Source organism: Gadus macrocephalus, chromosome 13 (assembly GCF_031168955.1).
Source record: "Gadus macrocephalus chromosome 13, ASM3116895v1".
Taxonomy (NCBI): Eukaryota; Metazoa; Chordata; class Actinopteri; order Gadiformes; family Gadidae; genus Gadus; species Gadus macrocephalus.
Window position 1 is genome coordinate 6,836,873 of NC_082394.1, and position 25,954 is coordinate 6,862,826.

The 25,954-nt window shown below is 46.2% G+C and overlaps 1 protein-coding gene across 10 annotated transcripts in view; it reads right to left on the reverse strand.

Annotated features, from left to right (window-relative positions):
* Positions 1 to 25,954, reverse strand: part of cacna1da (calcium channel, voltage-dependent, L type, alpha 1D subunit, a) — a 65,478-nt gene that overhangs the window by 36,225 nt on the left and 3,299 nt on the right. For 7 of the 10 annotated variants that reach the window (XM_060068839.1, XM_060068837.1, XM_060068841.1 and 4 more), the window contains 7 exons: positions 11,600 to 11,739; positions 8,461 to 8,684; positions 7,697 to 7,849; positions 7,136 to 7,335; positions 6,083 to 6,186; positions 3,809 to 3,978; positions 2,061 to 2,138 (listed from right to left, as the gene is read on the reverse strand). In XM_060068839.1, coding sequence (XP_059924822.1) covers positions 2,061 to 2,138; positions 3,809 to 3,978; positions 6,083 to 6,186; positions 7,136 to 7,335; positions 7,697 to 7,849; positions 8,461 to 8,684; positions 11,600 to 11,739 — 1,069 coding nt within the window. The remainder of the gene's footprint in view (positions 1 to 2,060; positions 2,139 to 3,808; positions 3,979 to 6,082; positions 6,187 to 7,135; positions 7,336 to 7,696; positions 7,850 to 8,460; positions 8,685 to 11,599; positions 11,740 to 25,954) is intronic. The other 3 variants (XM_060068843.1, XM_060068842.1, XM_060068844.1) reach the window with 1 other exon arrangement.

A 25,954-nucleotide genomic window follows, 5' to 3' on the forward strand; every position in this document is an offset into this window, starting at 1 on the left:
ACACACACACACACACACACACACACACACGCAACCACACATAAACACACACACACGCGCAAACACACACAAACATAAACATACACGCACACACATGAACACACACACACACACACACACACACACACACACACACACACACACACACACACAACCACACACACAACCACACACAAACACACACACACACACGCAACCACACATAAACACACACACACACGCGCAAACACACACAAACATAAACATACATGCACACACATGAACACACACACACACACACACACACACAGTGTTTGGACAGTGATGAATGCATACAATCCAGAAAGACTCCATAAGCACCCCGATTACAGATATCAACACTCATTGGAAAAATAGCATGCAACATGTCACTGACTGCAACAAGCAACTTCTGAAGGCCCATAAATAGTGAAGTTGGTCCTATGTAGGCTAGTCGCTGGTTCCAGCAACAGTGGGTCAGACCACTAGACAGCTGCTCTATCAAGGCTGAACGATGCAGATGTCGAGGAGGAACGAAGCGGGAGCACACTGAGACCAAGAGAGAGAGAGAGAGACCGAGAGCTCCCTCACAGCTGTCCCGCTAATTCTCTAAAAGCATGGCTCATGGCGAGACAGTTAGCGTGGCCGCGTACACAGCGTCACGCGTGCCTGTACGAGAGAGCCCATAAACTAGCTAGCTGCTACTAGCGTTGCCTATGGGTATCGCTAGGCTGTCACAGCGGCTCCCCACTGAAAACAGCACTTACTGCAGGGGCATGGATCTGGGTTGAGCCTTGTTTGCTACATTCGCATCACGCTATGTTCCAGATTTAAAAAATGGGACAGGTGGAGGGGAAGGCAGAGTGTGGCTCCTAATATGGTCATATTTGTGTGTGTGTGTGTTATAATTCCTAGTCAGTATTCCTCTTCAAGGGCATATTCGTTTAGGAACAGAGGAAGGGTTTATAAAGGCAGGGTGGGAACGGGAACACACACGGTGTGGGTTGTAGGATAAAAAACACTCCAAAATAATGTGATCAAACAGAAGGGCTGAACACAACTGCAAAGCACGAGCAGTATGGTGGATAGGACACATAGACACACATACACGCATACTCTCTCTCCCTTTCTCTCCATATTCTCTCTCTCTTTATCCAAAAGCATCATGTCATAAATAATACCAGTAACTAGCAGGTGTTAATATAGCTATAAATACTGCGGTTACGTACTACACTCCTCTTGCCATAAATACGTCTGTGATGCAGCGAGCAGTGCACCTTGTTAGATTTGAAGAGGCCTCGTAGGTTAATAAACAGGTTCATGAATTAAACAGCAGAGGATCGAGTGAGCCTCGTTCCAGCGCTGATTGTCTTTGTAACGATATACACCAGGCAGCAGATGGTGACTGCTAGCAAGAGCCATGGATCAGGCATCGGTTGAAACAGTAGCCTCTCTCAATTTCATTATTATAATAGAAAATGAATCGACACATTTCTACCTTGGGTGTCTTGAAAGGCGCCTCTAAATTAAATGTATTATTATTATTATTATTATGTATATCACATGCTCTATAATTTATACAAACTCTAACACAATCACACACACACACACACACACACACACACACACACACACACACACACACACACACACACACACACACACACACACACAGATACAGAACAACAACAAAACAAGACAGAGCAAGAGAAAGAGATGTGATTGTGTGAGAAATAGTGAGAGTGAGAGAGTGAGAGAGACATAGAGACATAGAGAGAGAGAGAGTGAAGGAGTGAGAGAGACAGAGACAGAGAGAGAAAGAAATAGAGAGTAATAGAGTAAGGGAGAGAGAGCGCGAGAGAGATAGAGTAAGAGAGAGAGCGCGAGAGAGGGAGAGAGAGAGCGAGAGAGCGAGAGAGAGCGAAAGCGAGAGCGAGAGAGAGAGAGAGAGAGAGAGAGAGAGAGAAAGAGAGAGAGTAACACACATAACAGACACAGTGACAAACGGAGAGTGAGAGAGAGAGAGAGACACGTACTGGGGACCGGGAGCACAGGGACTTTACCATGTGTCTCGGAGGACTGGCTGAACCACCCAAAGGCCCTTCCTTTCTTCTTCTCTGTGAGGTCAGCCAGAGTCACTCCTTCATGTGCAATGCATGCAAGCCCATGCATTCACAGACAGAAGGGCAGAGCACAGCAGAGGAACGTGGAGACATGGAGGGGCGAGAGTGGGGCTGCGGTCAACATGGGCTCAGAACACACAGAAGACACCACAACAACACCTAGGACAGCAGCATCCAAAATAAATACAACAACAACAACAACAACAGCAACAACAACAGCAGCAACAACAACAACAACAACAACAACAACAACAACAACAAAGGCAAATGGTTGGACCACCGGGGGCCACATGGACTGTAGACACTGAGGAGGAGGTGGGTAGGGGGTGGGGGGGTTGGAGGGGTTTGGGGAGGGGGGGGGGGATACAGTGGGGCAGGTGCCCCGCTGTTTGTCACAGTGGGGTCTCCCCACGGTGGCCGACCAGACACTGTGCTAACATGCTCCGTGTTCAAAGGAAGACGGCTTGACACCTGATAGCACACGTAGCACGGGCTCACGTCGCGCCGATGAGAGACCGACGGCCGGGTATGAACGCCGGGGCCAGAAACATCCAGCGGATCCATTTAACAGAAACTGAAACGACTTGAGACACATCACTTACCGTGGAAGAGAGATACATCGGCCCGCGACTAAAAAGCCCCTCTGTGCCTAAAGTTACATGTCTAAGCCTGGCTGGCTGTGTGTAATTGGGGCCTAGTTAAAAGTAAGTGTGCCACTATAATGAAAGTGATGAAGTGTGATTGTTGGAAGGAAGAGGACAAGAAGGGTAGGTTGGCCTTCAGTTAGAGCAGAGGCAGGGTCGGCCCCTCCTAAAGCTCCTTCCTTTTTATAGGAGGGTTGAGTGCAGAGAACTCTGAGCTGTCACCGGACGAGTCAGGGAGCCAGAGAGAGAGAGAGGGAGAGAGAGAGAGATCTACAGAGAGAGGGGGAGATAGAGAGAGAGAGATAGAGGAAGATAGAGAAGGAGAGAGAGGGAGCGAGAGAGCTAGAGTGAAAGTGGTAGAGAGAGAAGGGGAGAGAGAGAGAGAGAGAGAGAGAGAGAGAGAGAGAGAGAGAAGGAGTGAGAGTGAGAGAGAGAGGGAGAGAGGGAGGGAGAGCAGCAAGGCGATCCTCAGCTCTGCGCCTAGGTGCTAGGGTCTCAGCATACTGCTTATATAAAGAGGATTTGGATTAGAAGTCTTCCTTTTCGCCCCAAGTAATGATTTATCCCCCTTTCTCCTCCATCCATTGGTACATGGCTGACGACAGCCCCACTAACTGTGTCAGAGCCGTGGTGTTGCTAGTCCGTCGATGGTTGGGATCCTCCTCAGTGGAAGTTCAAGTTCAGGTGGAGGTCTTTCATTGTCAGAGGCACAGAACCCTACAGAGATTCTTATGAGGCATCACCAGCGACTACCTATCCAGGGCAGCCTATTGTACAACCATAAAATAGGCTGGACAAAAATAAAATGTGAGAAAAGTATCACACCACTCCAAGCGATGCTTCACATTTGACACTACAACGTTCTCACAAGAGCAGACGTGTTCTCTGCTCTTTAAATGAAGTGCATTTGTTTGTATTTGCAATTGGAAAAAAGTCGCGTTTGGAAAAAATGTAATGCATTGTCTGACAGATCAACTACGGGGCACCACGTAACAAAACAACAGGGTTTTATCGTCGTGGTTACTCGTTGGTACGGTTGCTTACGGTTACGCTTGCTCCCCTCGTCGCCCTCGTCCTCGTTCTCGGGGTCGATGTCCTCGGCCTGGGTGATCCAATCCAGGTACCCCTTCAGGTCCTCCTCCAACTGCTGCTTCTCCCGCAGCTTCTGGAAGTCTCCGCGCGCTTTGGCCTTCTCCCTCTCCTTAGAGAACTCTCTGTGTTGACACAGAGACACACACCACGCAGGCACACCGACACGCAAACACACCCACACACACACACACACAATCATACAAAAACTTGCACACACGCAAAACATTCACACAGGCAAACATACTCAAAGATACGCAGATACAGATGAACAAGCATACGCAAACATAGAAGCACACACAAACAAAACGCACAAATATACACACACACACGCGCAGGCACGAACACACACACACACACACACACACACACACACACACACACACACACGTTCATACATGTATATTTATAGACATATGTTCGTCAATCATGTTAGTTAACTGTATATCAAATATTTCAGAAATGCTTGTCACTGCAAACCACAAATACATTTTACATGCATCATTAAAAGATCCCCACAGAAAAGATACAGTTGTTAAAGCTTAAAATGTGATATTGACTTGGAAAGGGCAATGTGTAGATTGTCTAGTGTTGTGCCTGTAGCAGTTTACATGTTTACCCTTTTATAATCGGTTTCTTAATATAGCTTCTCTGAGAGCAAAATAGGTTAACTCTGGAGTCAAATCTGAAAATGTTTGGATATAGATATAATAACCCTGATACAGATAAACCTTGGTCGGGGCTAGGTTTACTCTTATTTTATTATATTATTCATAGAATAGTACTTCTGCATTTCTTGCATCTCTTCAATGTTTTCTTTCTACATTTCAACAAACTAGTACAGAGTACATGTTACACATTATCCTTTCTAGAAATATCCATCGTCAGTCATCTGTAGTACTTGAGATATTGACAAATATCGAAAGACTCATCACTCATGTGTGTTTTTCTTAACCCTGACCACTGGAGGGAGAAGTTCACTGCTGAAATGATCAAACATTATCATATTCTGAATATGATAATCATAACCTCTTGTATGCTATAGCCAAGCAGGCGATATTATCTGAAAATATTTGCAACAAACTGAACACATTTACAAAATTATCTATAAACCTAGCCACTGCTTATCATTGCTATAAAAAAAATAGTTGAATTAGAAATATCTACGTTATCGGCATTCCAACATTAAATACATCCAAAGTAAAACATTTCAATAATCAATATAAATAAGAACGTATAAAAATGTAATCCGAGCTCATGAATCAAAAAGACGGACGGCATGTTAGCGTTTGCGTTGATCTGATTCTTCTCCGTTCATTATGCCAATCTCCCGCGGCACAGGAACTATAACGGCGTCCGAGCTAATGATTTCGTTAACCTTGTGGACTCCATTTCCTTCTCCCCCTTTTTAAACCCTGCCTATGCTCAGTGTGGTCAACCGCTCAGAGTTAATGTCACTGTAATACCCCACCCCCCACTCCGCAGAGCTGCGCAGCCAGCACACTGTGGCTTGAGACGCAGCTTAGGAGGCAGTGAAGGGAGAGGGGAAAAATATGATTAATGTTCTGTTTTAGGAGGCTGGGGTGGCGGGCGCGGAGGGAGTTGTGGCTGGGGTTATCAGCTCAATTTGGGGGTAGGAGAGGTTCGGGGAGGGTAGGGGCGGGCCTAGTAAAGGTCACGTCGAGCGCAATTCGCAAACATTGCGTGAAAGCGCTCCTACGCCTCATCATCATCATTGCTTTAATCACTTTCTCTTTTTATGGGTCTATTAAAATTCTACGGCCGTGGCGACGGTGTGTGTAAGAGATACGAGGAGGAGAGGGTTGAACCGACGTAGACCTTCAGGGATTCTTTTCCCCCGCGTCCCCTACACAGCGCGTCCGTGACACACACACACACACACACACGGCACACTCACTGCAAACCAATGGGAACCTCCACTGCACACAGACAGGCCTCTTACCCACTCAACACACCCAGAACCAGGTTAAGTACGAAAAACGATCCCAGTATGATCATGGTAACAAAATAAACCGCAGGAGTTCCAAATCCCATGGCGTCATTGACCTGTAAGAGCCCAGAGCAACGACGGGTTAATGACGGACGATGTACACACATAGACAGAGAACCCCCCGCCCATCACCACCACCACCAACACCACCACCCCCACCACCACCACCCCACGACGGAGGGGGGATCCTCTGTCGCCATAGAGAACCAGCTGCTTACCCGCTCAACACACCCAGAACCAGGTTAAGAACGAAAAAAGAGCCGAAGATCACGAGACTGACAAAGTACACCCATGGAAGCTCCAAGCCCATCGCATCGTTCATCTGCGGGCGGGAGGGGTGGCAGGAAGGCCGGCGATGGCGGAAGAGGAGGAGCAGAGCAAGAGAAGAGAAGAGAGAAAAGAGAAAGTAAGGCAACGTGAGAGGGATCCTGAAGGTTACGAGGACTTTGGAGGAAGCAGGGAATTTAAATTAAAGCAGGGACAATCTAGTGGCTACGAGGTCTTCGTAGACACTAGATTGGCCTGGTGAGAAAAGCGTGTGTGTTAAAAGTGCTGCAGTCTTTAGCTTTAGAAACACAACGAATCATGCAGCCATTTCAGATTGCGGAATCTAGAGGAATGGAATAAGGATCCACACAGAGTACACAAAGAGTAGGGTGAGGGACATTCTCATGGTATGTCTGGATAAGATGCTGTCTGTAGGGTTTAACAGATATAGCCATCCATCAGCATTTACTATACAGTATATCTGTTTAGAGTTGACTGCGTCAGCCTCCATACAAGCAAATAACGATTGTGGACTGCCCCTGGCTAATTTCTGACAAATCAGGGCATCTTTTGTGTGATTGGTTCGGGGAAACGTTCTTTCAATAACAGGTGCGTTCAATGCAACGCATCCCAATTGCGGGGGAAACGTAGGTAGAGAGGGAGCAGAGAGGGAGGGGGGACGCTTCTTGGCTTGTTTCAAAATTATTCTCTCCATCCTTGTCTGCCCTCTCTCTCTCTCTCTCTCTCTCTCTCTCTCTCTCTCTCTCTCTCTCTCTCTCTTTTCCAACTCTCAAATCGTACCTACAGCACCTTTAAATCCAATGCATCTGGGGTGGTAATCTAACAGGCTCTTTCATACAGAGAGAGATCCCTGGATGAACCAGCCCAGCACAGTACATCCGTGCAGCTCTCCCACTCACCCACTACAATACATCCGTGCAGCCCTCCCCACTCACCCAGTATAACACATCTCTCCAGCCCCCCCCCCCCCCCCCCCAACTCACCCAGTACAGCACATCTGTCCAGCCCTCCATGGTGATGCACTGGAACACCGTCAACATGGCAAACATGAAGTTGTCGAAGTTGGTGATGCCGTCGTTGGGGCCGTGCCAGCCCTCCCTGCACACGGTGCCGTTCATGGAGCAGGTGCGGCCGTGGCCTGAGATGGCACACGGAGCCGGGTTGTCCTCCGCTATGATGTCCACTTCACCGGGGAGGGGGGGAAGGGACAGCGTCAAGGGCTGAGACTACTTCAGGGACAACGCACGCCGTAATCCGTGAGGATGGAGTTGGGGTTGTGCCTCGCGTCGTTTTATGTGTGATTGTAATGAGCAGTGCTTATTTCAGCGGGTTTTGATGTTGTAAAAAGGTAAGCAACATATTTTTGGGGGATTTTCTGTGCTGACTTTTTGAATCAGGTTGAAAAAATCAGAATGGTTTCCTCTTTCTCCAGAAAATTGTCCTTGGCTAAAATGAATCAGTATACTGTACATTTTATAGCATACGGATATGTGTCCGTTGTAGTAAAATAATTATCGATAAACAAATACAAACAAGAGTCGTACCTGTGCCTGGGATATAGCAGGTAGCGTGCATCTTTCCGATGAAAAGCTCCAGGCCGATAATAGCATAGATGATGATAACGAACAAAACCAGGAGAGCGATGTGCAGGAGGGGGACCATGGCTTTGATGATGGAGTTCAGCACCACCTGTAAACCTGAGGAACGGCCAAACACGTCAGTGGAGGGAGGCACTTTGAAAGTGCAGAGTTACTTTGTATTTGTCAGGCCGATCTGTATTAAAAAAAAAGGGTTTGCATAATTAAATGTCTTACATACTTGGTTTTGTTAAAAATATAATAGGCTAGAATTGGCCTCTGGTGGTCTGAAATGAAGTCAATTAACTCTCATGTGCATTAACTGCTGTTTTACTGTGTTTCAGCGCAGTGTCATGAGTTTCTGGGGCTGTTTGTTTTGCGTAGCTCCTATCTCTCTGATCTAGGTTTTCCTCTGGGACTGTCCACACACGCCATATGGATTTAAAACAAAACCACTGCAAAACAACCATAAATCAGAAAGCTGCATATCCACTAAGAAAAGGAGTATGAAACGATTATAGTATATATACAAACCGGGGTAAAGAAAAACATCCGGAACACAACACTGACTTGTCGTGAAGTGACTGCACGAGGCTTGAGGGGACTCGACATGAAACGCTAATTAACTAAGGGGGGGAGGGGGGCATGGGAGTGTTGACAGGACATGGGTGCCTCGGGGGGTTTGTGTTCCCCCCCCGCTGTGCTCAGAGGTCAGAGGTCAGAACACTCACTGGGTACTCCTGAGACCAGGCGCAGGGGCCTCAGCACGCGGAAGGCGCGCAGGGCCTTGACGTCGAAGCCGCCGGGCTTGCCCCCGTGGCCGTGCATGGACGGGTGGGTGTTGGATGCGGCCGAGGCGGCGGCGGCGGCGGCAGCGGCGGCGGCGGCGGCCACGGCAGCGGCTTCCTCCGCCTTCTCATCTTTGGTCAAGACCTCCAAGACGACACTGAACAGCCTGCAGAGAGAGACGAGGGGCCCCGGAGAACGTCAGCGCGCTTCACCTCTAGGCTCGGGGCTGCACTTGAGGCTCAGTGATGGTTCCGCGTCGACGGACCGCAAAGGGCCACGGAGACGCCTCGACGCAGTCCTGAACCTTGCTGCTGCGTCGGCTCAACGCAAGGTTACGATTTTTGGGAGGCGCACGTCAGGCCCTTGCGTTGGACGCGAGGAGGGTCCGTAAAGCCCCCGTGCGGTGCGTCGACGTGGGACCATAACTGAGCACTTCCCGTCCTGAGACAAGGTGTTTGATGAATGCTCTCGTTAGGCCCTGCGGTCTTGTGAAGGGCCCCCCATGATGGTCGTATGGATTGTTGTCTCTCTACTGAAGTCTGTATCACTACTGGATGTATAGAGTGCCCACTAGCAACACTGCTGTATTGGCTTGCCACGATCCCCCAGTGAAAGCGTACCCCCTGCTTCAAGAGAGGACACTTCATCACACTCAGTTAGACATTCCTCACCTAGCCAACAGGATAAATCATTACGGCTCATTACATCAGAGCCGAGGACGGAGCTGCCAATAAGGACCACAGGGGATACCTTAGGCCAAGAGGCAAAGTCCCCTCACTCATGCCTCATCCCATACCAAGTCTCTAGCATTTTATTAAGCAAACCTTTTAGCTGCTAATGTGTACCTTTATAGTACCATGATAATGTTCCCAATTGGAATGGATGAATAAGTAAAATACCCTACTTTATCTGACTATCGGTCTAGAGTGTATAGTATTGAAGCGTTTAAGTCCATTCATTTAAAAGCTCTTGGTGTTGCATTTCAGCCATGGCGATATTGACATAATGTGAGACCCTATAGCTTTGAGAAAGTGCTGGTGTACTGAATAGTGCCCTAGCAGTAAAAAAATGCTGGCTTGTGGGAAATTATGTTTTTGTTTTTTTTCGTTTACGCATCATAAGCGTCAGGGAGGGAGTTACTACAACAACCCACTCAGCAGATTCTGTTGCTGCAGGTATTAGGACAACAAAACAAATATCGGGCCCTATAGCTTGAAAATCACAGGGGAAATATATAACAATTGGCTTTTCAATATGTAAATGTCCCATTTACACCCATAGGCGTCTAAACATTTCATTAGCACGTGCTTGGCATTTGGCCTTTACTTCTATCTTCTTCTGTCTATAAGGCACACTGCATGTGGGGATTTGATCAACTAAAAAATATATTTCTAGCTTGAAGGCATGAAGGGTTTTTGAGTTTGATGTTAAATAAGTGGGCACAGACATAACCGCATAACAAAGCAGTGGTTGAAAGCCAAGAGAAAAATTGCACAAAATATGGGTTTAAAACTGGAACTATTCTATTTAGATGGCTATTGAGGGATTGGTACCGCCTCCAAAACAACTCGGAATTTGGAGGTTTCAACTCCGAGATCCCTACTTCCTACATCATTGCGTTCACACAGTTAGTTTACTCGGCGAGGAAAAAACATGGATGGCCGAAGGAAGCTCTGGTTCATTGTGGTTCATTGCTGAATACCAAACATATATGTAGCAGCAATTAATGGTTATTTTGGAAAACATATGAAGAAGAGAAGAGACGAGCACTGGCCAGCTAATTTAGTCAGTAAATAATATAAACAATTCTAAAATATGGCCATAATGAGAGCAAAATACAAACAAACACAAACACATATTGCATAATGACACATATCACGCCAACAAAAAACATAATAATCATTTAATTCCCATTAACTATGAAGGTGGCCATGATTGATGTTGACTGGCGTCAACTCTGAAAAGTCAGAGCTCTGAAATGATACCCCAGTTTCCAACCTGTCATTTTGAACAGGAAAACCTTTCAATTCTAAGTCAGAGCTCGTTTTTTTTACAGAGTTGTCTTGAATGCAGTAAGAAAGCAGTATCTTAACAGGCCATGCCGAGCAGTGTTCCTGTGTGGTTCAGCTGTGTTTTTTTTTACTTGTCAGACGCCGGAGTGTCAGACGCTGCGTTTGACTGCGTGACATATCAAGCCTGCATGTTGCACACAGACAGATCTGACCCAGCTACCCACTGGACTGTATGTCTAATGGATGAGAGTGATCGGGAAAAGGGGGAGAGAGAGATAGAGTGATGCAGCGAGAGAGAGAGAGAGAGAGAGAGAGAGAGAGAGAGAGAGAGAGAGAGAGAGAGAGAGAGAGAGAGAGAGAGAGAGAGAGAGAGAGCGCGAGGGAGGGAGGGAGAGGCATAGAAGGGTATACAGGGTGAGATAAGGATGAAGATAACCAGAGGAGAGTATGCGGGAGGTAAAGGAGAGAGGGGGAGTGCGAGGTGTGAGGTAATGTTAAGCATAGCAAGCCGGTGTACACATTTTGAGAGATCAAAATGGTAGAGACGTAACAAGGGTGGATTGGGAAGCACATAGAGCCAAGCAGGACTGGGAGGAAGAATGCAAAAGGAGAGAGGGAAAGGAAGAAAACAACATAGAGAGAGAAGGAAAACGAAGAGAGGGCGAAGACATGGTAGTATGGTGAGATGGTCATGACTCACTCCAGCGGTGGTGATGCTCTGATTTATTCTCTCTGTCTTTTCTGGGTCAGATACTGTGGGTGTATGAGGGTCTCTGTTAGCAATTTCCTGCAAGAGACGACGCTTAAGAAACTTTAACTTTGACGCTGAACCTCTCTCTCTCTCTCTCTCTCTCTCTCTCTCTCTCTCTCTCTCTCTCTCTCTCTACCTCTCTCTACCTCTCTCCCTTTCTCTCTCTGTCGCTCTCTTTCTCACCATGACCTCGTTCACAGTGGCAGCAACACACCACACAATGAAGGGGTTTCAATAGCGCCCCATCAAGAAGCGTCAAGGACTGAAGTGTGTTTCGTATGGACGGCGTGAACCCAATGAGTCCGTTGCTAGACTTACCCGATCACAACAATGACGAAATCCAGCATGTTCCAGCCGTTTCTCACGTATGCATTCTGGTGTGCCACCAATCCATAAGCAATAATCTTCAGGAAGGTCTCAATTGTGAAAATGATGAGGAAGGCATATTCCACTGTTTCCTGTTGAGAGGAGAAAAACAAGGGAGTTATTTTTGTTAATGATTTTGATAAAAAAAATAACTCGGCAGGGAGGGGGTTGTAGAGACAAAGAAGAAAATGGCTATTTAAGGTTGAATTCAAAGATTTTTCAGAGATAAAGAGGCCCTAATTATTATGTAAATACCTCACAGTGATGGATGTAATAAGCGGCATTAGGGTAGGCACAAACACACACACAGATGCACACACACACACACACACACACACACACACACACACACACACACACACACACACACACACACACACACACACACACACACACACACACACACACACACACACACACACACACACACACACACACACACACACCACAGAGAGGATGTTTTTGGATTAGCCAGTCCAGCGAGCCTAGCCCAGCAAAAGCAGGGACTTCCTGTTAATCCAGTTCATCAATGTCACATGAAGCGTTTTCTACACGTATCAAAGCCTGTCACAGCACGGCTCAATCCTGTCAATCACTCACCCAGAAGATATGATACTGACAACATTGAAGGACAGGACAGAAGGATAGGCCTTGTATATGTGTAGAGGCCAGTCCTAGAAGATCAGCAGTGTGTTGGTTTGTGTGAGTAACATCTTTGGCTGGCTGGTGACAGTTCTAACACGATGACTGATAATACTAGTTTGTATGAAGTTTGTAACGTGACTATATATATGTCTTCAACATATATGAAAAATGTACATTCTAATCCGGTTTATGATCAGCCGTCATGAGTGACGTGCTTACGCCTCTTGTGATTGGCTATCGTCAGTTATACGGCCACTGCTCTTGTGATTGGCAACAGATGTTCCATGGCCATTCTTATGCTTATCAGCTCAATGCCATCAGCTGTTCAAGGCACAGCCTTCTTCCGATTGGCTTACCACTGTCAAGTGACAATATCCAATCCCATTTGACATAAGGTTGGCCTTTATCAACTGAGAGTTCACTCTGATAAAGCCATAGATCAAGCCGTAGATCATGATCCCTTTAATGAAAACAGTAAATTACTTGTATATGTGTACTGGCCAGTCTTGGCCTGTCCAACATGGCGCTAACGTTGACGTATGTTAGAAATAAGCAGAAGCAGTCAATGCAACGTCTATTTAGAGGTCTATGGATAAAGCAAGCTGAATAATACACTGCTGCAAGTTTGTTCTGTCCACCTAACTTCTTCTGCATATCGCAACGGTGTAATTTTTATGCATGATTCATGCATGTAATATTTGCATTCAAATTATAATCTACCACAACAAATTTAATATCATAGTCATCTTGCTGTTTAGGAAAAAACGATGGATTGTATAATTTACAATATCTTGAATTAACATTAAACGTGTTACACTCTTTGTGTATGGAGAACGTCTAGAAAACTGTGAAAAGGTCTCAGAACATATTTTTATCAGTATGGCATCGTCTTCCGTCGAACAAACAGCATGGTTTTAATTTGGAGATCTCGTCTATCACTACATGATTATACAGAACAGCGGCTGACACAGCCTTGTAACTGCTGATGATTTGTGATACTGTGTCCAATTTGCACATGGCTTTCAGCTGGGTACACATGCCCACTGATTTGTATGCAGCATGAGATTTCCGTCACGCCCCCAGGACACACACAAACACACACAGCGTATGCTTTCCCCTCGATACTCGGATCATCCCAAAAACAACGCAAAATAATTTTGAAAATGATGTTATCTTGTCATACTGACACATCTTAATTCAAAACACCAATAGACATGCCATTCGTTGGACACTTTTACATGTTGCACCACCAAGAGTGGATGCCTTCCTAGCCCAGGTGTGCTTAGTGGGACTCAAAGCCCTAACCCAGGCACATAGCTCTACCGCTCTACCAGTCAGACAGGACGCATAAGGCGGGGGTAACAGAGCGACCTCATGCACCAGTGAGGTGTGTGCAGAGCGCAGTGCCAGTACTCAGCGGCTGCCAGCACCAGGTGTGGCGATGGAGTGATATGCATAAGAGGGACCCGGAGAGAGAGGGCTGTGACTCGGCACTTCAGAAGACAATGAGCAGCGCCCCCAGAGACTTGAAACAGGAGGAAGGCCCACCTGCTCGTCCATTTTACATGAGTTCGGGCGGGTCAACCCGAGCTCTTTACACGCTGCCCGGGAGTTGTGGCTACTGTATTTCAACACTGACCACTCCCCCCACCCCCTTCCCCCACCAGATAGAGTAGCGCTCAGTCAGCAGAAATGGCTCGGGTGCATTTCGAGGCTGGGTGAAGGGGAGGGAGCAGTGAATGATCTTTAGCTCAGCCCATATAGGACGGCCACGGTGCTGCGCATGAATCACTTTTATCGCGGGACAAATACGTCATGCGTCAGCATAAATCCACGCATGGCAACATAAACCCAGACTTCTTTTGCGTTTCCCCTCTCGATCACTGTCTTTGGGATAGATCTTCTTTTGACACATACGCAAGTTCACGCACACACACACACACACACACACACGCACACGCACACGCACACGCACACGTGCGCACACACATACACACACACACACACACAGCCCCCAGGGCAGTTGATACTCTGCTGCATCATGAACAGCAACAATGCAGCGGGATTGCAGGTTTCCTGCGTTTTGCTCACAGTTTACCGCTCCCTGAAAGGCTCTCTGGAGCCATGCGTACGGGACACCGGCCCCTTTGTGACCGAGGCAAAAGACTGAGCGAGGCTTTTCAGCCCATGCCTCCTTTATGGAGGAGCCTAGCTCAGGACCTCAGGGTCCGAAGAAAGAAAAGAACAATTTGTGGGGATGGGATGATAGGAAATGTCAGAGACAAGTGAACTGTAATCGAGGCATTTACAGAGTAATGACTCGAGGTCAGCGGCAGTAATCTCTTCTGTTGGGTAAAGCCTGGAATAATAGCGGTGAATACCAGTATATTCTCTTGTTGTTTGAAAGCTTACATTAACACGTTGGTGAGATCTGGCAGCATTGGCATCACACACGGGTGTTCATATATTATGAGAAGGGATATTCATTGTGAGCTGGGTAATACGCAGAAAGAATGATACGTATAGATGCTATCATATAATAGTTTTTCAGCCATGTGGCATTTCAAATTACAGTAATTAAAACAAATGATCTACCTATTTTTAAATTAAAGCCAATGAACGAATTACACAATTTCCCCTGATTAACCAGGCATTAATACTTAATCAGGAAATTAGATTGTCACTCCAAAAGTGCAAAACGAGAAAGAGGGAGAGACACCTAGAGACACAGCCAAGAGAGAGGGAGGGAGAAAGAGCAAAGGAAGAGGGAAATAGGGACATGGGGGAAGGAGAGAGCTTTGGGGTAGACCATAAATATCTCTGACTCATCTCATTTATGTTGCATTTTAAACAGGCTTGCTGGGCATCGACAGTAGTTACATGTTGTAGAATGTACAGTGAGAATATCATAGGGCATACCGTATCTTTTCCATAAACTGTGTCTGTTCTGTCTAATGATATATTGTTTAGCCATTGTTTAACATACTGCAGTTTGCAGTTAATCATAGCTTATCAAACGTTAAATGTATTCAAATGAACACCACCAAAATTCAATTGTGACAAAAACAACCTCAAATCATTCATAAAATTGATGAATGATGTGATTCATGAAGTCTAACATCAAGCAGCATGAACACAGGCTGCGTTCGCTCTTTAAAATGCTGACTGCTGCAAGTTCATGGGTGGGTGCATAGACAACCTACTACTACACTACTCACACCTATTGCAATGCAGTATTATCACGACAAAAACACATGCAAAGGAAACCAAGGCGCCCGTTATCGTGTTACTTGGAAAACGCAGAAAACTGTACAGGGCAGGAGAAACATGCCAGGATGACCTGAGGACCACGTTGGAACCGCCCCCTCCCCAGCCTGCCACAACAACAGACACGGAGGCATACGACCAGCACCCTTTGTCTCAGCGAGGTTAACCTGGAGCTCCTATAAGGGTGAGAACCTGGAGCTCCGGCCATGAGTCTCCATCTAGAGTATGCGTTGAAAAATAGAAAATTGCCCAAGTGAATCGGTACCGGTATACAACATGCGATATAAACTGTGTACTGACATTCTCTGATTCTCTGATGACCTCTATGTTTCCTCCATGATAAATCAGTTAGATTAACTGATTAAAATAAATAATTTAAAAGACCTAACCATGATGATTAATATGGATTATGGAAGGCTGTTTCCACATGCCTGTTATTTAGCTGTATTGCTTTATCTATAATCCAGGTTATAATGAAATAGACACAAGTCTTTCTAATTTGTCTTGTTTGCTTGGCGGAATGTGCCTCAATTAGCGTCCTCAGTCCTTAGACCTGCTGTACTAGTGTGTCCGATGAGGTTGTAATGTACACAAATGAATCGGTCCAGTAAACAAAATGCACTTTGTGTTCATATGCTGACATGAGATTCAACGCAGCATATTCTTTCAATATAATTGTTATACCTTAAAATATTACAGCCTCTTCATAGAAAGACTGTGCCTTGTGTTGGATACAAAACATTTATAATACATTCTGTTTTGGCTGAAAACATCTTCTGTTGAACAGTTCAGACTATAATATGTTGCCCTTTCACTGATTACTCTGCCAGCGAGAGTGCTAATGGGTGCGCACGTTTGACGAGCCACATCTGTCCATGGAGCAGTCAGTACGCAGACATGTGACTCGTTGTGACATCACACCGGTTTGTGTAACAGCATAGCTTTAACCCAACAGGGACGGACCCAACAAACTACCACCCAGCTACTAAATATTGTATCACAATTAGTGCAAATGAATTGGACACTTAACAACACAGCATTATAGGATAGTGGCTATAAAGAAGCAGACCGAGGTCCAAATCTCATCACCGTCATTAATTTGACGGATGACCTCTCTTCATATTCCAGCATCTGAGTGGGTTTGTCGATTGGTGCTTGTACATCAGAGTGCATTATGGGAGCGTTTGTTGGCAACACGCTACCATATTGAGAAGAGAATTGTAGTTTGGTTAAATCCTAAATCATTTGAATCACCCGTAACTTAGGCCAACGAAAACTTTTGTTTTGCCACGCCTCGCACGAGAACCGCTGTGGCAGTTTAAAATACAACAATGCTTCCCCATAATTACAAATCATTTAATGATTAAAGACTACACAATGACCAAAAAAAGAACCATTAAAACCAACACAAGAACTGACACCCAAATGCTCGTATGCTTCCAATGTGAAAGCTGTCATCGCGATGTAACGTCGCCGTGTACGAGCCCGACACACAACATTTCCGTTCTCCATCTTGTTCTCTAAGGTTGTACCCAACGAGCCGCCATATATGCATGTAGAGAGACGTGGCTGTGTGTCTCTTCATGCTTGGCGTTCCTCTACCTAGCTCGCTCTCCCTTGGCTTGTCTGTACAGATCATCTCCATCCAGGCGAGCCAGGGGCTTGTGGAACGTCAGCCGTGAGCTCTTCTCCACCGTCAACTCACGCAGGGTTTGGGCTGTAGGTAATGGTGCTTGAATGTGCAGCCAGACTGTACGGGGGGGGAAATGTTGCATTCTGTATGTCCGTGGTGATTCTGCTTCATTGAGACCTGATGCATCATTCACACGATGGTGATTCTAAAGCCTCTGTTTCTTTATACGGGAGGTTATTTTTGAACTGAGGAGCCTTACTCAACGAGACTCATAATATTTAGAACCTGCACAAGGCCCAGAAAGAGGACACTGTTCGTAGCAACAAGACCGGCACTGAAGCAAAGACAGGTCCTGAAGAAAGCTGAAACCTTTGTCTTTGACTCTGATCTGCCTTGCCAGGATATAAATGGCAATTTTAAGTGCCATGTGGACACCGGTGACCATTCTGGAACCCCTACTGACCCCACTTGGTCTGGGCCTGTTAAGACAAGCAGAGGCACTGTAGACCCCTCTACATCCACCTCATGTTGCTGTAGGGCCACCTCAGATATTCTCCTCTTGACTGAATTGTCTATATTCAAACAGGAATTCATCGCATTGTGTCTGTATCCTATAAACATGGTGCATCCTATAAACATGGTGAATTTGATTTACTTTAAATGTACAGTATTTGGTATGAATCTTTGACTCTTACTCTATTGTATACTCCACTGAGTTACTATGGCAACTGTGTTTTCAGGTATCAGATTTCCCTCTGCTCAGTGTTTTAAACAGAAGGTCTACAATTGTGCCCAGTAAACCTATATTAACCTAAACCTCTTACAATATATCTAAAATTTGATTACAAATTATGATGAAAACATTATTTTTTATCACACAGCCAAAGAAAGTAACAAAAAAAAATCGGTTATGCATGACGACAAAAACAAATAAAATAAATATCAGTTTTTTTCCTGCTTCCGTCCGTTTATCTCATCTTTCCGTGATTGGCACGAAAAAGACCCAAACTAACAGCATCAGTCGCTAACTATCTATTATTACTATCCATTATGGTATCCAACTGCTATAATTGACTGCCAGTATCTGTGGCCGATTGTTGGCACTAACTGACAGTTCCCAGTGTGAACACTGGCAATGTTTGACTGACTATCCACGTTTACATCCATGATCAAGTGACCGACGGCATCCGCTGATCCCCTCTTTACACACACGTCAGCTCTATCCCTGGAGACGCATATTATTCACGCAGTGAATTCTTGCTGTTACAATATTAGGTTGCATGCGAGGTTATGGAAAGTTAAAACGGCATTACCTTTGCATATCCTCAGTAATGACTGTATTTTAAATGTCATATTCACTTCACGATAATAATAACAATGAATCATTCATTGCATAAACATAGCTCTTTTCAAGTTACCCAAAGCACTTAACATAGTGATTGTATGTAATTATGTGTGTGTGTGTGTTTGGCGGGGGGCCGACACCTCAACCAATACCAACCTTATATCAAGCACAGCCACCTTTTAGTTAACATCAGATTACTCTGAAATACACCACTGAATGGATAGAGACGGTGAGTGTTTCCAGAGGCGAGCTGGCTTAACTACAGCATGGCTCCCATACAGTAGCCATCTGTCAGTCAGCCCAGAGTAGCCGCTCTGAGGTGAGTCTAATGAAGCCTGCCACGTTTCTGTTGTGAAGCAACGGAGGCTGAGCTCATTAGCAAAACAGTCATGGCTTTGCTCGGCCCCACTTTGATGGAAGCAACGCTCGTTCACCACGTTGCCATTGTTGACGATGAGCACACGGGTCAAAATGCTCCGTGCATTGTTTGGACACAGCCTCGGGCACACCACACAATGCCTTACGTAATTAAAGAACCCCTTCTTCATCCTTCCTTTTCATACCACCTGCCCACACACATGCAGGCACATTCAGACCCAAACACACACTCTCACACACACACACACACACACACACTCTCACACACAGACACACGCATGCAAACGCACACACACGCAGACGCACACACGCATACACACACAGACGTACACACACATCCATGCATGTCATTCTTTTTTTTCCACACAAACAATACCTGCGGACAGATAAATAAATGCAAACACAAAACTAACAATTTGCAGGGTCTCCTGGTTATTGTTACCATTAATTCATACGCGAGGCGCATGGATTACAGGCGGAACTCTGTGAACCTCTGCCTTCATCCCCCTCTCTGTTGTAACCAACAGGCCTCTGCCTGTGAGTCACGGCGTGTGCGTGTGTCTTCTTGTGCTTTTGGATCTGGCAGAGTGCAGTCATGGATGTAGTGGCTAGTTACTGACCATCTGCATGTATGGTTTGAATACACACACAATATGGCTGGATAGTGGATACCAATGAGGACTGATGTTCAGTTTAGCCTTTTTTACCAATCAGTGGCATCTGGATGCCTTCTCAACTGTTTCTGTCGCAATCGGGACCTCTTAAATTGAAATGCCAACCTCTTGTCTTATGTCTTAGCCATTAAGTATTTCTCGGTAAACGAACATTGGCTGAATTACAGTTTATCAGAAGCACTGTATAGTAATACAAACAGACTAATCCATAAAGGACACCAAGATGAGCTGGAGAGTGGGTGTATCTCCAGCGTCCATTGTTTTGGCTCCAGCTATTCATTGTGTTTTCATGCAATGTCACCCCTAGTTACATGTCTTACACGTTACGTCTGCATCCTCACCTCTCTCCTCGTCTGCATCCCTCTCCCTCGGAACCACTCCTTCACAGACACACACACACACACACACACACACACACACACACACACACACACACACACACACACACACACACACACACACACACACACACACACACACACACATTCACCCACATACACTCTAGCAAACACTAGCACTATACATGGTTTGTTTAAATGATATATAATAGTTTAATTCTAACTCTGAATAAATAATATTTATAAGCAGCACGTAAAATGTCATCATTTTAAGCGATCTTGTGTTTTGAAACACAAGATTCCAAAGTCATCCACAAGAATTGTCTTCATGTATGTGTGTTTATGTGTGTGTTCCCAGAGTGGTGATTCACTGCCTGGCAGCTACACTGCTGTTGAATGCCTCATATCTGAAAGACGTCACCTGATCAGAGCACAGGATGGTTTGACATTGGCCTATCGGTCAGTGGTCACTGGTCACCGCAATGAAAATCAATTCAGAAACCACACCGGTGCATGCGGGACAGTGGACATATATTTCCAATATAATAGATTTAAAGTGTTTATCTGGAAGATCTCCGTTTTGTTCTCTTCGGTGCAACCTATGACAAAAAATAACAGTATACCGCTGGAACAACCACTGCTGGGTAACGGAGGCCACTTACTGCGCCGAAATAGCTCTATATTCCAACAGCTAACCCTGATATCAAGTGTTTGATCAGTAACATTGGTCTACCAGTCCCTTCACTCTACAGTAAACAGAAAACAAACGTGCTGATACCCCGTTCCTACTATGACCAATCAGGAAACAGAACTCCCCAAAGAGGCGGTCCTCTCTGCACGTTCACCGCCAATTTGCAGGATGGCGAAAAGAGCGAAACTACAGATTGCAGCGCTCCCAGGAATAGCTTACAAAACCGATAGGAAAAAAAAAGACTGACGCAGAGAGCTGCTAGGACAAAGAGACAGAGTCACACAAGACACGCATTAATGGTGATGTGGGGAGGATGAAGGGGAGCGCTTACTGCCAAAACAGACCATAGTGAGCCAAAACGACGACGAACGAACGCTTACAGCGCCTTCAAAAAAGAGGACAAGTCTGAGGGTTAACAAACTCTTAATCCAGCAACTTCTTTCTCAGGATTCAGTTTGGTTCATACATCTTCATTAATGATATTTAAAGCAAAAAACGCTTGCATTGTAACTGATCACACACACACACACACACACACACACACACACACACAAACACACACACACACACACACAAACACACACACACACACACACACACACACACACACACACACACACACACACACACACACACACACACACAAACACACTAACACACACACACACACACACACACACACACACACACACACACACACACACACATGTTTAAGTAGGCCGGCGGGTGCAGAGGGAGTTGTGGCTGGGGTTATCAGCTCAACTTGGGGTGAAGGAGGGGTTCAGGGAGGGTAGGGGCGGGCCTAGAGAAGTCACGATGAGCATAGTTCCCAAAAAAATTGTGTGAAAGCGTTCCGACACTTCATTGTCACCACTTTCATTTCTTTCTCTTTTTATGGGTTTACAATTACTATTCTACGGCTGTGGCGACGCTGTTTGTAAGAGATACGAGTAGGAGTGGGTTAAACCTGAGTAGACGATTTCCACCACTTCCCATACAAAGCAATCAGTGCCATGGTGTGTGGCTCACACACACACGCACGCACGCACGCACGCACGCACGCACGCACGCACGCACGCACGCACGCACGCACGCACGCACGCACACACACACACACACACACACACACACACACACACACACACACACACACACACACACACACACACACGGACCGGATTCTCTCCTCACATATCCGCATTGAGGATAACAGGCAGGGGCAAAGCTGGCGTGAGCGGCAAATGAGCAGTTTACTTAAGTGACTAAACACACACTTCCGCGCTCCTCTCCCTGGGAGTCCACAATCTAGACCGCGCCGCTCCTGCCAGCCACAGTAACACCCACCGCCAACTGTTTGTTTCTGTCACATACATACACACACGTACATGCTTACACGCTACTACATCTCGTTAGACAGCCAAAACACTGACACATGCTCTCTGAGCGCAACGCCTCTCGTGGATGTAGGCCTATGCCCCGTCAAACACGTCCCCCCCTCCGTCCCCCCCCTCTCTGTCCCCTTGTTGCAAACACACCAAATTGTAGTGCTGTTCTCGGCGCTAGGGCTGGCTGTCTTTACAGCTAACAAACATCCCAAACGTGCTAACCACATGGCCGGGGTGCAGTACCGATGGCAACCCGAATGCGGAATCCAAACCGAAACCGGCGTTTGAACCGTGCTGTGTTGTTTCTCCTCACGCCGCATGTGGGAAACGCCGGGCGTAGCTTGAACGGCTATAACAAGATTTCCAGCAGCCTGAGAATAAACCATTAGCCACTCTTATAGAGGGCGGGCTGGTGCTGTCGAAGGTGATGACGTGGAGGCCAGTGTCCCTGGCAGGATCGTGCTCGATCCATTCCCACGGGCTCCGGAGGGACTGTTTTACACAACGCGACACAATACCCTGCATGGCAATCAAGCGGCCAGAACAACTCAGCAGAGTCGTTGTCAGTAGGATCTCTGAGCCATCACAATAGGGCTGTTGATAATTACTGCTAATTCAACCAAGCGATCCAACAGAGCTCACACAGTTTTCCCTGAACGTTTCAATATAATTTGACAACAGAACCGTATGACACAAATAAGCAGCGATTCATATAGTGTAAACACAATATAAAAAGGTATTCGTTGTGTGTGAATAACAGTGTGAGAGCAGCCAATAGCAGCAGCTCCTCAAGAACGGTAGTCTCTGAGTGCTTTCCTGACGCTACCTCTCTATTGGGTGGATGGTCATTTCGCTCTTTGTGAGATGGTCTCCTCCTGTCCTCCTCACTACAATAAATAGCCTGGCGAATGGGAGGTTATGCAATGACAGCGATACAGGGAAATCATGCTCGACGAGAAGCATGCTAGATGCACTGCATGTTACCTGGTGAAGGGTAAGATACATGAATCACATCCATCGCGGAAAGGTCATTGTTTGAAAGTGCTCTGTTACCTTCAGCGTCGGGGAGCTGCCCGCAGTGTGTGTGTGAAGCACAGATAGATGGGTCAGAAATGACCTTAACGCAAAATAAAGGGTGTGCGTGTGAGTGTAGGGGGAGGGGGGTCTGTTGCGGCTGAGGTGTATGACTGTGTGCTCCTTTGACATGGTGGAGAGAGAACACAGGCGTTGGTTTAAATGTGTGTAGTGTACCCAGAGCATACAATGGAAAAGGATACAGCCTCGAAGTAACAAGAGAAAACAGGCCAATAGAGGTGGGGGCTGAGTTACTGAATCTGTGTGTGTATCAGATTCAGTATGTGTGTGTGTGTGTTGGTATGTGTGTGTATTTGTGTGTGTGTGTGTGTGTGTGTGTGTGTGTGTGTGTGTGTGTGTGTGTGTGTGTGTGTGTATGAGTGTGGGTATGTGTGGTTGTGTGTGTGCGTGAGTGTATGTGTGTGTGTGTGTGTGTGTGTGTGTGTGTGAGTGTGTGCGGGTTGTGTGTGTGCACGCGTATGCATGCGTGTGTGTATGCGTGTGTTTGTTTGTGTGTGTGTGTGACTACTGCTCACTGGTGCCTCCTGGTGGTAGAGGGCCGGGAGTCTTAGCCCCAGGGAAAATGTGTCTTTCTTTTTAGGTCTATAATGAGCAGCATTTGAATACGCCTAGCTAACAGGACCAGTGGACCAGAACCAGTGCATTGTCGCACTGCAGCGTATCAATGTTCATCCAGCATGTTCTACACTGTGTTTTCCAGCACTGGATAATTCTTCGGTATCAAACAACACACCACTGTTTGCCTCGCTTTTCCCAGCATGATCTGCAGGATGCTCTGAAGCTAGATTTGCAGGACAATATCTGCTGAGAACCGTCGGTCGGTTGCTTCAAATGGTTTCTGTGTGTCTCTCTTTGTCTCCACGCTGTGCTCAGTTCGGCGGTGTGTGGCTCTGCGATGATTTTGCAGCTAAAGCTTTCTCAGCAACACACACCTTGAGTTCCACAGCATCTATCTTGAGCTGTAGAGCAAAGCGGTGCGAGATGGCACACTGCTCCACAGCCCGGCCCGCTGGCTGCCACTTCAAGCCACTTCAGCATTTTCTCTCTCTCGCTCTCTCTCTCTTTGGCTCTCTCTCTTGCTCTCTCTCTCTCTCTCTCTCTCTCTCTCTCTCTCTCTCTCTCTTTGGCTCTCTCTCTCTCTCTCTCTCTCTCTCTCTCTCTCTCTCTCTCTCTCCCACTCTACGTCTCCCACTCTCTCTCTCTCTCTCTCTCTCTCTCCCTCTCTATGGCTCCTTCTCGCTCCCTCTCTCTCTCTCTCTCTCTGTGGCTTCCTCTCTTTCCCTCTCTCTCTACATCTCCCACTCTCACTCTCTCTCTCTCTCTCCCTATCTCTCTCTCTCTCTCCCTCTATGGCTCTGTCTCTCTCTCTCCCTATCTCTCTCTCTCTCTCCCTCTATGGCTCCGTCTCTCTCTCTCCCTATCTCTCTCTCTCTCTCTCACACACTCCTCCGGTGTGTACGGTATGGATACTGTATGAAACCACTGAGGGCACGCTGGTACACCTGCCCTACAAAGCGTGCTGTTGTTCCACCTCTGCAGTAAAGCAGCAGGAACATAAATAAACGTTGTACTGTGTTGACTGGGCTCTGAACTAACGGTGACACTGCAAAATCGTATCCCACACCAAACCCAGGTCGTTTGGAGCTGTGCTTTACAAGTTCCCTTCAACACGGAAAAATTCTGAATAAGGACAACGAAATAGTTATTTGTGTTCTTATTTTCTTTGTGTGATCACTGCGACTGCCACATGAAATATGTGATAGAAAGCATGATTTCGACTCATCAGCTTGATCTCTCATATGAGACCCATGTCATAGACATAGATGATCTAACTGCATCAATACAATTATGATTCCCCTGGCCCATCCAAAAGCACGGTGGTGCATCATATTATTTCAAGTTTTGTAATGTATAGTGAACAAATTCATCATTCATCAAACATCGCTCAGTATTATGATCAAGATCCATGAAAAAAACAGCACACATTTGAGTCTCAGGGACAGGTGGTAGAAAGAATACAAATCCAAGGCACCATTATAAATACGGTCCTCTTTGTTACTCAATAACCTCTACAGACTCCATAACCGCTGCATACATATTCCGGTCATTCTGCAGAAACTTCTCCTTGCCTAACTTTGGTTCCCAGGTAGTACTGCCATCCCAAATGATACAGTGTCACACTGTATTGTCTCGGGTGACCTACTTTCCTTCAATGCAACACCAGCATGCAAACTCACCGCCGGAGGTCATCCTAACTGAGGTTAAACTGGAAGGCACACACCGGCACACACTTCTCCAAACACCCACTGACACCCAAGGTTTAGCTTGGTTGTGTATACAGCAGCACAGTCTTAAAAGTGTTATAAAAACATACATTCTGCCTTAATTCCCTTTATGGCCATCTGGTAACCCGTACAAAGCCGCTCGCTTTAAGATGTCACTTCAAAGAATATTCTGCGCTGGCAGACATATGAGCCCTGTATGAATCATTGAACAGAGGCACTAAATACTGCGCTTGTTAAAAAAAACGAATCTGTGTGTGTTGTCTGGCAGCCACAGAGCAACACACTGGTCCTCAGCTGTGGAACATTGCTTACAACACTACGTCACCCATAATTCATCACATAGACATATATGCAAAAGGTGCACCGAATGGTGCAGTGATGAGGAACCCTAAAAATAGAAAGCTGAATAATACCTCCATAGAGGATAAGCTATGACATGATATATCACCGGCGAGGACTGTGGTGGAGATGTTGCTCCGCATAAGCACAGTCAGTGTTCATATTCAGCATGATGAAGCAAGCCACTGAAGACACAACTTAACGCCTCTTCTGTTTTGAGAAGAGGCGTTAA